The sequence below is a fragment of the Notothenia rossii genome, assembly GCF_949606895.1.
Source record: "Notothenia rossii genome assembly, chromosome: 4".
Classification (NCBI taxonomy): domain Eukaryota; kingdom Metazoa; phylum Chordata; class Actinopteri; order Perciformes; family Nototheniidae; genus Notothenia; species Notothenia rossii.
In genome coordinates this window covers 96,021,309-96,040,518 of record NC_136902.1, presented here as the reverse complement: position 1 = coordinate 96,040,518, position 19,210 = coordinate 96,021,309, and the positions used below count along the sequence as shown (strand labels likewise).

The window sequence follows — 19,210 nt, the reverse complement described above, 5'->3', positions numbered from 1 at the left end:
ATATGATCACAATACGATATGATCCCAATATGATATGATCACAATACGATATGATCACAATACGATATGATCACAACACGATATGATCACAACACGATATGATCACAATACAATATGATCACAATACGATATGATCACAATATGATATGATCACAATACAATATGATCACAACACGATATGATCACAATATGATATGATCACAATACAATATGATCACAACACGATATGATCACAACACGATATGATCACAACACGATATGATCACAATACGATATGATCACAATACAATATGATCACAATATGATATGATCACAATACGATATGATCACAATACAGTATGATCACAATACAATATGATCACAACACGATATGATCACAATACAATATGATCACAACACGATATGATCACAATACGATATGATCACAATACAGTATGATCACAATACAATATGATCACAACACGATATGATCACAATACAATATGATCACAATACAATATGATCACAACACGATATGATCACAACACGATATGATCACAATACGATATGATCACAATATGATCACAACACGATATGATCACAATACGATATGATCACAACACGATATGATCACAATACAATATGATCACAACACGATATGATCACAATACAATATGATCACAATATGATATGATCACAATACAATATGATCACAACACGATATGATCACAATACGATATGATCACAATACAGTATGATCACAATACAATATGATCACAACACGATATGATCACAATACAATATGATCACAATACAATATGATCACAACACGATATGATCACAACACGATATGATCACAATACGATATGATCACAATATGATCACAACACGATATGATCACAATACGATATGATCACAACACGATATGATCACAATACAATATGATCACAACACGATATGATCACAACACGATATGATCACAACACGATATGATCACAATACGATATGATCACAATACAATATGATCACAACACGATATGATCACAATACGATATGATCACAATACAGTATGATCACAATACAATATGATCACAACACGATATGATCACAATACAATATGATCACAACACGATATGATCACAATACGATATGATCACAATACAGTATGATCACAATACAATATGATCACAACACGATATGATCACAATACAATATGATCACAATACAATATGATCACAACACGATATGATCACAACACGATATGATCACAATACGATATGATCACAATATGATCACAACACGATATGATCACAATACGATATGATCACAACACGATATGATCACAATACAATATGATCACAACACGATATGATCACAATACAATATGATCACAATATGATATGATCACAATACGATATGATCACAACACGATATGATCACAATACGATATGATCACAATACGATATGATCCCAATATGATATGATCACAATACGATATGATCACAATACGATATGATCACAACACGATATGATCACAACACGATATGATCACAATACGATATGATCACAACACGATATGATCACAATACAATATGATCACAATACGATATGATCACAATATGATATGATCACAATACAATATGATCACAACACGATATGATCACAATACGATATGATCACAATATGATCACAACACGATATGATCACAATACGATATGATCACAATACAATATGATCACAATACAATATGATCACAATATGATCACAAAACGATATGATCACAATACGATATGATCACAATATGATCACAACACGATATGATCACAATACGATATGATCACAATACAATATGATCACAATACGATATGATCACAATATGATCACAAAACGATATGATCACAATACGATATGATCACAACACGATATGATCACAATATGATCACAATACGATATGATCACAATATGATCACAAAACGATATGATCACAATACGATATGATCACAACACGATATGATCACAATACAATATGATCACAACACGATATGATCACAATACGATATGATCACAATACGATATGATCACAATACAATATGATCACAACACGATATGATCACAACACGATATGATCACAATACGATATGATCACAATATGATCACAAAACGATATGATCACAATACGATATGATCACAACACGATATGATCACAATATGATCACAAAACGATATGATCACAATACGATATGATCACAACACGATATGATCACAATACAATATGATCACAACACGATATGATCACAATACGATATGATCACAATACGATATGATCACAATATGATATGATCACAACACAATATGATCACAACACGATATGATCACAATACAATATGATCACAACACGATATGATCACAATACAATATGATCACAACACGATATGATCACAATACGATATGATCACAATACGATATGATCACAATATAATATGATCACAATACAATATGATCACAACACGATATGATCACAATACGATATGATCACAATACGATATGATCACAATATGATCACAACACGATATGATCACAATACAATATGATCACAACACGATATGATCACAATACAATATGATCACAACACGATATGATCACAATACGATATGATCACAATACAATATGATCACAACACGATATGATCACAATACGATATGATCACAATATGATCACAACACGATATGATCACAATACGATATGATCACAATACGATATGATCACAATATGATATGATCACAATACAATATGATCACAACACGATATGATCACAATACGATATGATCACAATACGATATGATCACAATATGATCACAACACGATATGATCACAATACGATATGATCACAACAAAATATGATCACAACACGATATGATCACCGCACGATATGATCACAACACGATATGATCACAACACTATATGATCACGATACGATATGATCACGATACGATATGATCACAATACGATATGATCACAATACGATATGATCACAATACGATATGATCACAACACGATATGATCACAATACAATATGATCACAACACGATATGATCACAACACGATATGATCACAATACGATATGATCACAATACAATATGATCACAATACGATATGATCACAATACAATATGATCACAATACGATATGATCACAATACAATATGATCACAACACGATATGATCACAACACGATATGATCACAATACGATATGATCACAATACAATATGATCACAATACGATATGATCACAACACGATATGATCACAACACGATATGATCACAATACAATATGATCACAATACGATATGATAACAACACGATATGATCACAATACGATATGATCACAATACAATATGATCACAACACGATATGATCACAATACGATATGATCACAATAGGATATGATCACAACACAATATGATCACAATAGGATATGATCACAACACGATATGATCACAACACGATATGATCACAACACGATATGATCACAATACGATATGATCACAATACAATATGATCACAATACAATATGATCACAACACGATATGATCACAATACGATATGATCACAATATGATCACAACACGATATGATCACAATACGATATGATCACAATATGATATGATCACAATATGATATGATCACAACACGATATGATCACAATACGATATGATCACAATATGATATGATCACAATACAATATGATCACAACACGATATGATCACAATACGATATGATCACAATATGATATGATCACAATATGATCACAACACGATATGATCACAATACGATATGATCACAATACGATATGATCACAATATGATATGATCACAATACAATATGATCACAACACGATATGATCACAACACGATATGATCACAACACGATATGATCACAATACGATATGATCACAATATGATATGATCACAATACGATATGATCACAATACGATATGATCACAACACAATATGATCACAATACGATATGATCACAATACGATATGATCACAATATGATCACAACACGATATGATCACAATACGATATGATCACAATACGATATGATCACAATACAATATGATCACAACACGATATGATCACAATACGATATGATCACAATATGATATGATCACAACACGATATGATCACAATAGGATATGATCACAACACGATATGATCACAACACGATATGATCACAACACGATATGATCACAATACGATATGATCACAATATGATCACAACACGATATGATCACAATACGATATGATCACAATACGATATGATCACAATATGATATGATCACAATACAATATGATCACAACACGATATGATCACAATACAATATGATCACAATACGATATGATCACAATATGATCACAACACGATATGATCACAACACGATATGATCACAACACGATATGATCACAATAGGATATGATCACAACACGATGTGATCACAACACGATATGATCACAATACAATATGATCACAACACGATATGATCACAATACGATATGATCACAACACGATATGATCACAATAGGATATGATCACAACACGATATGATCACAATATGATATGATCACAATACAATATGATCACAATACGATATGATCACAACACGATATGATCACAATACGATATGATCACAATATGATCACAACACGATATGATCACAATACGATATGATCACAATATGATCACAACACGATATGATCACAATACAATATGATCACAACACGATATGATCACAATACGATATGATCACAACACGATATGATCACAACACGATATGATCACCGCACAATATGATCACAACACGATATGATCACAACACGATATGATCATGATACGATATGATCACGATACGATATGATCACAATACGATATGATCACAATACGATATGATCACAATACGATATGATCACAACACGATATGATCACAACACGATATGATCACAACACGATATGATCACAATACGATATGATCACAATACAATATGATCACAATAGGATATGATCACAACACAATATGATCACAATACGATATGATCACAACACGATATGATCACAATACGATATGATCACAATACAATATGATCACAACACGATATGATCACAATACGATATGATCACAATAGGATATGATCACAACACAATATGATCACAATAGGATATGATCACAACACGATATGATCACAACACGATATGATCACAATACGATATGATCACAACACGATATGATCACAACACGATATGATCACAATACGATATGATCACAATACGATATGATCACAATATGATCACAACACGATATGATCACAATACGATATGATCACAATACGATATGATCACAATATGATCACAACACGATATGATCACAATACAATATGATCACAACACGATATGATCACAATACGATATGATCACAACACGATATGATCACAATAGGATATGATCACAACACGATATGATCACAACACGATATGATCACAATACAATATGATCACAATACGATATGATCACAATACAATATTATCACAATACGATATGATCACAACACGATATGATCACAATACGATATGATCACAACACGATATGATCACAATACAATATGATCACAACACGATATGATCACAACACGATATGATCACAATACGATATGATCACAATAGGATATGATCACAACACGATATGATCACAACACGATATGATCACAACACGAGATGATCACAATACGATATGATCACAATAGGATATGATCACAACACGATATGATCACAACACGATATGATCACAACACGATATGATCACAATACGATATGATCACAATAAGATATATGATCACAATACGATATGATCACAACACGATATGATCACAACACGATATGATCACAACACGATATGATCACAATACGATATGATCACAACACGATATGATCACAACACGATATGATCACAATACAATATGATCACAATACAATATGATCACAACACGATATGATCACAATACGATATGATCACAACACGATATGATCACAATACGATATGATCACAACACGATATGATCACAACACGATATGATCACAATACGATATGATCACAATACGATATGATCACAATACAATATTATCACAACACGATATGATCACAACACGATATGATCACAACACGATATGATCACAATACAATATGATCACAATACAATATGATCACAATACGATATGATCACAATACAATATGATCACAATACAATATGATCACAATACGATATGATCACAATACGATATGATCACAATACGATATGATCACAACACGATATGATCACAATACGATATGATCACAACACGATATGATCACAATACGATATGATCACAACACGATATGATCACAATACGATATGATCACAATACAATATGATCACAATACGATATGATCACAACACGATATGATCACAATACAATATGATCACAATACGATATGATCACAACACGATATGATCACAATACGATATGATCACAACACGATATGATCACAATACGATATGATCACAACACGATATGATCACAATACGATATGATCACAACACGATATGATCACAATACGATATGATCACAATACGATATGATCACAACACGATATGATCACAATACAATATGATCACAATACAATATGATCACAATACGATATGATCACAACACGATATGATCACAATACAATATGATCACAATACGATATGATCACAATACAATATGATCACAATACGATATGATCACAACACGATATGATCACAATACGATATGATCACAACACGATATGATCACAATACGATATGATCACAACACGATATGATCACAATACGATATGATCACAATATGATCACAATACGATATGATCACAACACGATATGATCACAACAAGATATGATCACAACACGATATGATCACAATACGATATGATCTCAATACGATATGATCACAACACGATATGATCACAACACGATATGATCACAATACGATATGATCACAATACGATATGATCACAACACGATATGATCACAATACGATATGATCACAACACGATATGATCACAATATGATCACAACACGATATGATCACAACAAGATATGATCTCAATACAATATGATCTCAATACGATATGATCACAATACAATATGATCACAATACAATTTGATCTCAACACGATATGATCACAATACAATATGATCTCAATACGATATGATCACAATACGATATGATCACAACACGATATGATCACAATACAATATGATCTCAATACGATATGATCACAATACAATATGATCACAACACGATATGATCACAATACGATATGATCACAACACGATATGATCACAATACAATATGATCTCAATACGATATGATCACAATACAATATGATCTCAATACGATATGATCACAATACAATATGATCACAACACGATATGATCACAATACAATATGATCTCAATACGATATGATCACAATACAATATGATCACAACACGATATGATCACAATACGATATGGTCACAATACGATATGATCACAATATGATCACAACACGATATGATCACAACACGATATGATCACAACACAATATGATCACAATACAATATGATCACAACACGATATGATCACAATACAATATGATCACAACACGATATGATCACAACACAATATGATCACAATACAATATGATCACAACACGATATGATCACAACACGATATGATCACAATACAATATGATCTCAATACGATATGATCACAATACAATATGATCACAATACAATATGATCACAATACGATATGATCACAATACGATATGATCACAACACAATATGATCACAATACAATATGATCACAACACGATATGATCACAACACGATATGATCACAATACAATATGATCACAATACAATATGATCACAATACAATATGATCACAATACGATATGATCACAATACAATATGATCACAATACAATATGATCACAATACGATATGATCACAACACGATATGATCACAACACAATATGATCACAATACAATATGATCACAATACGATATGATCACAATACAATATGATCACAATACAATATGATCTCAATACGATATGATCACAATACAATATGATCACAATACAATATGATCACAATACGATATGATCACAACACGATATGATCACAACACAATATGATCACAATACAATATGATCACAATACGATATGATCACAATACAATATGATCACAATACAATATGATCACAACACAATATGATCACAATACAATATGGTCACAATACGATATGATCACAATACAATATGATCACAATACAATATGATCACAATACAATATGATCACAACACAATATGATCACAATACAATATGATCACAATACAATATGATCACAATACGATATGATCACAATACAATATGATCACAATACGATATGATCACAATACAATATGATCACAATACAATATGATCACAACACAATATGATCACAATACAATATGATCACAATACAATATGATCACAATACGATATGGTCACAATACGATATGATCACAATATGATCACAACACGATATGATCACAACACGATATGATCACAACACAATATGATCACAATACAATATGATCACAATACGATATGATCACAACACGATATGATCACAATACGATATGGTCACAATACGATATGATCACAATATGATCACAACACGATATGATCACAACACAATATGATCACAATACAATATGATCACAATACGATATGATCACAATACAATATGATCACAACACGATATGATCACAACACGATATGATCACAACACGATATGATCACAATACGATATGATCACAATACGATATGATCACAATACAATATGATCACAACACGATATGATCACAATACGATATGATCACAACACGATATGATCACAATACGATATGATCACAACACGATATGATCACAACACGATATGATCACAATACGATATGATCACAATACGATATGATCACAATACAATATTATCACAACACGATATGATCACAACACGATATGATCACAATACAATATGATCACAATACGATATGATCACAATACAATATTATCACAACACGATATGATCACAATACAATATGATCACAATACGATATGATCACAATACAATATGATCACAACACGATATGATCACAACACGATATGATCACAACACGATATGATCACAATACGATATGATCACAATACGATATGATCACAATACAATATGATCACAACACGATATGATCACAATACGATATGATCACAACACGATATGATCACAATACGATATGATCACAACACGATATGATCACAACACGATATGATCACAATACGATATGATCACAACACGATATGATCACAATACGATATGATCACAATACAATATGATCACAATACGATATGATCACAACACGATATGATCACAATACAATATGATCACAATACGATATGATCACAACACGATATGATCACAATACGATATGATCACAACACGATATGATCACAATACGATATGATCTCAATACGATATGATCTCAATACGATATGATCACAACACGATATGATCTCAATACGATATGATCACAACACGATATGATCACAATACGATATGATCTCAATACGATATGATCACAACACGATATGATCACAATACAATATGATCTCAATACGATATGATCACAATACAATATGATCACAACACGATATGATCACAATACAATATGATCTCAATACAATATGATCACAACACGATATGATCACAATACGATATGATCACAATACGATATGATCACAATATGATCACAACACGATATGATCACAACACGATATGATCACAACACAATATGATCACAATACAATATGATCACAACACGATATGATCACAACACAATATGATCACAATACAATATGATCACAACACGATATGATCACAACACAATATGATCACAATACAATATGATCACAACACGATATGATCACAATACAATATGATCTCAATACGATATGATCACAATACAATATGATCACAACACGATATGATCACAATACGATATGATCACAATACGATATGATCACAATATGATCACAACACGATATGATCACAACACGATATGATCACAACACGATATGATCACAACACAATATGATCACAATATGATCACAACACGATATGATCACAATATGATCACAACACGATATGATCACAACACGATATGATCACAACACAATATGATCACAATACAATATGATCACAATACGATATGATCACAATACAATATGATCACAATACAATATGATCACAACACAATATGATCACAATACAATATGGTCACAATACGATATGATCACAATATGATCACAACACGATATGATCACAACACGATATGATCACAACACAATATGATCACAATACAATATGATCACAATACGATATGATCACAATACAATATGATCACAATACGATATGATCACAATACAATATGATCACAATACAATATGATCACAACACAATATGATCACAATACAATATGATCACAATACAATATGATCACAACACGATATGATCACAACACGATATGATCACAACACGATATGATCACAATACGATATGATCACAATATGATATGATCACAATATGATCACAACACGATATGATCACAACACGATATGATCACAACACAATATGATCACAATACAATATGATCACAATACGATATGATCACAACACAATATGATCACAACACGATATGATCACAATACAATATGATCACAATACAATATGATCACAACACGATATGATCACAACACGATATGATCACAATACGATATGGTCACAATACGATATGATCACAATATGATCACAACACGATATGATCACAACACGATATGATCACAACACAATATGATCACAATACAATATGATCACAATACGATATGATCACAACACGATATGATCACAATACGATATGGTCACAATACGATATGATCACAATATGATCACAACACGATATGATCACAACACGATATGATCACAACACAATATGATCACAATACAATATGATCACAATACGATATGATCACAATACAATATGATCACAACACGATATGATCACAACACGATATGATCACAACACGATATGATCACAATACGATATGATCACAATACGATATGATCACAATACAATATGATCACAACACGATATGATCACAACACGATATGATCACAACACGATATGATCACAATACAATATGATCACAATACAATATGATCACAATACAATATGATCACAATACAATATGATCACAACACGATATGATCACAATACGATATGATCACAACACGATATGATCACAATACAATATGATCACAATACGATATGATCACAATACAATATGATCACAATACGATATGATCACAATACGATATGATCACAACACGATATGATCACAATACAATATGATCACAATACGATATGATCACAATACGATATGATCACAATACGATATGATCACAATACAATATGATCACAATACGATATGATCACAACACGATATGATCACAATACGATATGATCACAACACGATATGATCACAATACGATATGATCACAATATGATCACAACACGATATGATCACAACACGATATGATCACAACACGATATGATCTCAATACGATATGATCTCAATACGATATGATCACAATACAATATGATCTCAATACGATATGATCACAATACAATATGATCACAACACGATATGATCACAACACGATATGATCACAATACGATATGGTCACAATAGGATATGATCACAACACGATATGATCACAAGACGATATGATCACAATATGATATGATCACAACACGATATGATCACAACACGATATGATCACAATACGATATGATCACAACACGATATGATCACAACACGATATGATCACAATACAATATGATCACAACACGATATGATCACAACACGATATGATCACAATACGATATGGTCACAATAGGATATGATCACAATACGATATGGTCACAATAGGATATGATCACAACACGATATGATCACAAGACGATATGATCACAATATGATATGATCACAACACGATATGATCACAACACGATATGATCACAACACGATATGATCACAATACGATATGATCACAACACGATATGATCACAATACGATATGATCACAATACGATATGATCACAATACGATATGATCACAATACAATATGATCACAACACGATATGATCACAATACGATATGGTCACAATAGGATATGATCACAACACGATATGATCACAAGACGATATGATCACAATATGATATGATCACAACACGATATGATCACAACACGATATGATCACAATACGATATGATCACAACACGATATGATCACAACACGATATGATCACAATACAATATGATCACAATAGGATATGATCACAATACGATATGATCACAATACGATATGATCACAATACGATATGATCACAACACGATACGATCACAACACGATATGATCACAATACGATATGATCACAATACGATATGATCACAACACGATATGATCACAACACGATATGATCACAACACGATATGATCACAATACGATATGATCACAACACGATATGATCACAACACGATATGATCACAATACGATATGATCACAATACGATATGATCACAATACGATATGATCACAACACGATATGATCACAACACGATATGATCACAATACGATATGATCACAATAGGATATGATCACAACACGATATGATCACAATACGATATGATCACAATAGGATATGATCACAACACGATATGATCACAATACGATATGATCACAATACGATATGATCACAATACGATATGATCACAATACGATATGATCACAACACGATATGATCACAACACGATATGATCACAACACGATATGATCACAATACGATATGATCACAACACGATATGATCACAATACGATATGATCACAACACGATATGATCATAATACAATATGATCACAATACGATATGATCACAACACGATATGATCACAACACGATATGATCACAATACACTATGATCACAACACGATATGATCACAATACGATATGATCACAACACGATATGATCACAACACGATATGATCACAATACGATATGATCACAATAGGATATGATCACAACACGATATGATCACAATACGATATGATCACAATAGGATATGATCACAACACGATATGATCACAATACGATATGATCACAATACGATATGATCACAATACGATATGATCACAACACGATATGATCACAACACGATATGATCACAACACGATATGATCACAATACGATATGATCACAACACGATATGATCACAATACGATATGATCACAACACGATATGATCATAATACAATGTGATCACAATACGATATGATCACAACACGATATGATCACAACACGATATGATCACAATACACTATGATCACAACACGATATGATCACAACACGATATGATCACAACACGATATGATCACAATACAATATGATCACAATACAATATGATCACAATACGATATGATCACAACACGATATGATCACAACACGATATGATCACAATACAATATGATCACAATACAATATGATCACAATACAATATGATCACAATACAATATGATCACAATACGATATGATCACAATACAATATGATCACAATACGATATGATCACAACACGATATGATCACAATACGATATGATCACAACACGATATGATCACAATACAATATGATCACAATACAATATGATCACAATACGATATGATCACAATACAATATGATCACAATACAATATGATCACAATACGATATGATCACAACACGATATGATCACAATACAATATGATCACAACACGATATGATCACAATACAATATGATCACAATACAATATGATCACAATACGATATGATCACAACACGATATGATCACAATATGATATGATCACAACACGATATGATCACAATACAATATGATCACAATACGATATGATCACAACACGATATGATCACAACACGATATGATCACAACACGATATGATCACAATACAATATGATCACAACACGATATGATCACAATACAATATGATCACAATACGATATGATCACAATACGATATGATCACAATACGATATGATGTGATGCGATATGATGTAGTGTCTCTATTTTAAAGAGTCCTCTCCTGCTGATGTTCAGGTGTATATCAGTATGTAGTGTCTCTACTTTAAAGAGTCCTCTCCTGCTGATGTTCAGGTGTATATCAGTATGTAGTGTCTCTACTTTAAAGAGTCCTCTCCTGCTGATGTTCAGGTGTATATCAGTATGTAGTGTCTCTACTTTAAAGAGTCCTCTCCTGCTGATGTTCAGGTGTATATCAGTATGTAGTGTCTCTACTTTAAAGAGTCCTCTCCTGCTGATGTTCAGGTGTATATCAGTATGTAGTGTCTCTACTTTAAAGAGTCCTCTCCTGCTGATGTTCAGGTGTATATCAGTATATAGTGTCTCTACTTTAAAGAGTCCTCTCCTGCTGATGTTCAGGTGTATATCAGTATGTAGTGTCTCTACTTTAAAGAGTCCTCTCCTGCTGATGTTCAGGTGTATATCAGTATGTAGTGTCTCCACTTTAAAGAGTCCTCTCCTGCTGATGTTCAGGTGTATATCAGTATGTAGTGTCTCTACTCTAAAGAGTCCTCTCCTGCTGATGCTCAGGTGTATATCAGTATGTAGTGTGTCTACTTTAAAGAGTCCTCACAATACAATATGATCACAATACAATATGATCACAACACGATATGATCACAATACGATATGATCACAATACGATATGATCACAATACGTTATGATCACAATACGATATGATCACAACACGATATGATCACAACACGATATGATCACAATACAATATGATCACAAGACGATATGATCACAATATGATATGATCACAACACGATCTGATCACAACACGATATGATCACAATACGATATGATCACAATAGGATATGATCACAACACGATATGATCACAACACGATATGATCACAATACGATATGATCACAATAGGATATGATCACAACACGATATGATCACAATACGATATGATCACAATACGATATGATCACAATACGATATGATCACAACACGATATGATCACAATACGATATGATCACGATACGATATGATCACAATACGATATGATCACAATACGATACTGCACAATACAATATGATCACAATACAATATGATCACAACACGATATGATCACAACACGATATGATCACAATACGATATGATCACAACACGATATGATCACAACACGATATGATCACAACACGATATGATCACAATACGATATGATCACGATACGATATGATCACAATACGATATGATCACAATACGATATGATCACAATACGATATGATCACAACACGATATGATCACAATACGATATGATCACAATACGATATGATCACAATACGATATGATCACAACACGATATGATCACAATACGATATGATCACAATACGATATTATCACAACACGATATGATCACAATACGATATGATCACAATACAATATGATCACAACACGATATGATCACAATACGATATGATCACAACACGATATGATCACAATACGATATGATCACAACACGATATGATCACAATACGATATGATCACGATACGATATGATCACAATACGATATGATCACAATACGATATGATCACAATACGATATGATCACAATACAATATGATCACAATACAATATGATCACAATACGATATGATCACAACACGATATGATCACAATACGATATGATCACGATACGATATGATCACAATACGATATGATCACAATACGATATGATCACAATACAATATGATCACAATACAATATGATCACAATACAATATTATCACAACACGATATGATCACAATACGATATGATCACAATACAATATGATCACAACACGATATGATCACAACACGATATGATCACAATACGATATGATCACAACACGATATGATCACAACACGATATGATCACAACACGATATGATCACAACACGATATGATCACAACACGATATGATCACAACACGATATGATCACGATACAATATGATCACAATACGATATGATCACAACACGATATGATCATAATACGATATGATCACAACACGATATGATCACGATACAATATGATCACAATACAATATGATCACAATACGATATGATCACAACACGATATGATCACAACACGATATGATCACAACACAATGTGATCACAATACGATATGATCACAATACGATATGATCACGATACAATATGATCACAACACGATATGATCACAACACGATATGATCACAATACAATATGATCACAATACGATATGATCACAACACGATATGATCACAATACGATATGATCACAATACGATATGATCACAATACGATATGATCACAATACGATATTATCACAACACAATATGATCACAATACGATATGATCACAACACAATATGATCACAATACGATATGATCACAATACGATATGATCACAATACAATATGATCACAATACAATATGATCACAACACGATATGATCACAATACGATATGATCACAATACGATATCATCACAATACGTTATGATCACAATATAATCACGATTCAATATTAACAAGATACTATACCATCCCATGACTAAACTAACGATACAATATCATCCAATACGATATTTAATGGTACAATATTATCACGATATTATGACATCCCTGAACTAAAGTAACGGTATTGATACGATACTTAGGTCACCATACAGAAGTATTGCGATAGAAAACGATACAGTACTATCCCTCCGAGTAGGGAATGAGTCCTCCCCTCAAGTGAAGGAGTTCCAGTATCTCGGGGACTGGTTCTCCGTGAGGGGGCAACGGTCGCCTTGTGCTACTAGAACCAGTCACTCTCAGTTCTGACCTCCGACCTCCAGTGTAAATGGGACACAGCGTAAACCAGTGGAGGAGGTTCTTTCTCTGAAGCATCTTTTGGCGTTTCAGTCCTCACCCTCAGTAACTCACCTGAACACCGGACCAGAGCGGAGACGCTGAGCAGCGTAAAGAGAGACAGCAGCATGTCTGTCTGCCTTTCTGTCTGTCTGTCTGTCTGTCTGTCTGTCTCCGAGGACAGTGATTGTGTTTGAGGTTATTTAGCAGCTGGTTGATGTTTAACCACAGAGTAAATATTGATGCACAGTTTGTACTTCCTCTCCTCTGAGCGCCTCTACTTTAAAGAGTCCTCTCCTGCTGATGTTCAGGTGTATATCAGTATGTAGTGTCTCTACTTTAAAGAGTCCTCTCCTGCTGATGTTCAGGTGTATATCAGTATGTAGTGTCTCTACTTTAAAGAGTCCTCTCCTGCTGATGTTCAGGTGTATATCAGTATGTAGTGTCTCTACTTTAAAGAGTCCTCTCCTGCTGATGTTCAGGTGTATATCAGTATGTAGTGTCTCTACTTTAAAGAGTCCTCTCCTGCTGATGTTCAGGTGTATATCAGTATGTAGTGTCTCTACTTTAAAGAGTGCTCTCCTGCTGATGTTCAGGTTTATATCAGTATGTAGTGTCTCTACTTTAAAGAGTCCTCTCCTGTTGATGTTCAGGTGTATATCAGTATGTAGTGTCTCTACTCTAAAGAGTCCTCTCCTGCTGATGCTCAGGTGTATATCAGTATGTAGTGTCTCTACTTTAAAGAGTCCTCTCCTGCTGATGTTCAGGTGTATATCAGTATGTAGTGTCTCTACTTTAAAGAGTCCTCTCCTGCTGATGTTCAGGTGTATATCAGTATGTAGTGTGTCTACTTTAAAGAGTCCTCTCCTGCTGATGTTCAGGTGTATATCAGTATGTAGTGTCTCTACTTTAAAGAGTCCTCTCCTGCTGATGTTCAGGTGTATATCAGTATTTAGTGTCTCTACTTTAAAGAGTCCTCTCCTGCTGATGTTCAGGTGTATATCAGTATGTAGTGTCTCTACTTTAAAGAGTCCTCTCCCGCTGATGTTCAGGTGTATATCAGTATGTAGTGTCTCTACTTTAAAGAGTCCTCTCCTGCAGATGTTCAGGTGTATATCAGTATGTAGTGTATCTACTTTAAAGAGTCCTCTCCTGCTGATGTTCAGGTGTAAAATCAGTATGTAGTGTATCTACTTTAAAGAGTCCTCTCCTGCTGATGTTCAGGTGTATATCAGTATTTAGTGTCTCTACTTTAAAGAGTCCTCTCCTGCTGATGTTCAGGTGTATATCAGTATGTAGTGTCTCTACTTTAAAGAGTCCTCTCCTGCTGATGTTCAGGTGTATATCAATATGTAGTGTCTCTACTTTAAAGAGTCCTCTCCTGCTGATGTTCAGGTGTATATCAGTATGTAGAGTCTCTACTTTAAAGAGTCCTCTCCTACTGATGTTCAGGTGTATATCAGTATGTAGTGTCTCTACTTTAAAGAGTCCTCTCCTGCTGATGTTCAGGTGTATATCAGTATGTAGTGTCTCTACTTTAAAGAGTGCTCTCCCGCTGATGTTCAGGTGTATATCAGTATGTAGTGTCTCTACTTTAAAGAGTCCTCTCCTGCTGATGTTCAGGTGTATATCAGTATGTAGTGTCTCTACTTTAAAGAGTCCTCTCCTACTGATGTTCAGGTGTATATCAGTATGTAGAGTCTCTACTTTAAAGAGTCCTCTCCTGCTGATGTTCAGGTGTATATCAGTATGTAGAGTCTCTACTTTAAAGAGTCCTCTCCTGTTGATGTTCAGGTGTATATCAGTATGTAGAGTCTCTACTTTAAAGAGTCCTCTCCGGCTGATGTTCAGGTGTATATCAGTATGTAGTGTCTCTACTTTAAAGAGTCCTCTCCTGCTGATGTTCAGGTGTATATCAGTATATAGTGTCTCTACTTTAAAGAGTCCTCTCCTGCTGATGTTCAGGTGTATATCAGTATGTAGTGTCTCTACTTTAAAGAGTCCTCTCCTGCTGATGTTCAGGTGTATATCAGTATGTAGTGTCTCTACTTTAAAGAGTCCTCTCCTGCTGATGT

The 19,210-nt window shown here is 33.5% G+C and overlaps 1 protein-coding gene across 1 annotated transcript in view; it reads right to left on the bottom strand.

Moving 5' to 3' along the window:
- LOC307035027 (coagulation factor X) overlaps window positions 1-17,366 on the bottom strand; it is a 32,161-nt gene extending 14,795 nt beyond the window's left edge. Inside the window, exon 1 of the mRNA XM_079673954.1 lies at window positions 17,211-17,366. Coding sequence (XP_079530080.1) covers window positions 17,211-17,265 — 55 coding nt within the window. The 5' untranslated portion in view covers window positions 17,266-17,366. The remainder of the gene's footprint in view (window positions 1-17,210) is intronic.
- Window positions 17,367-19,210: the final 1,844 nt, after the last annotated feature.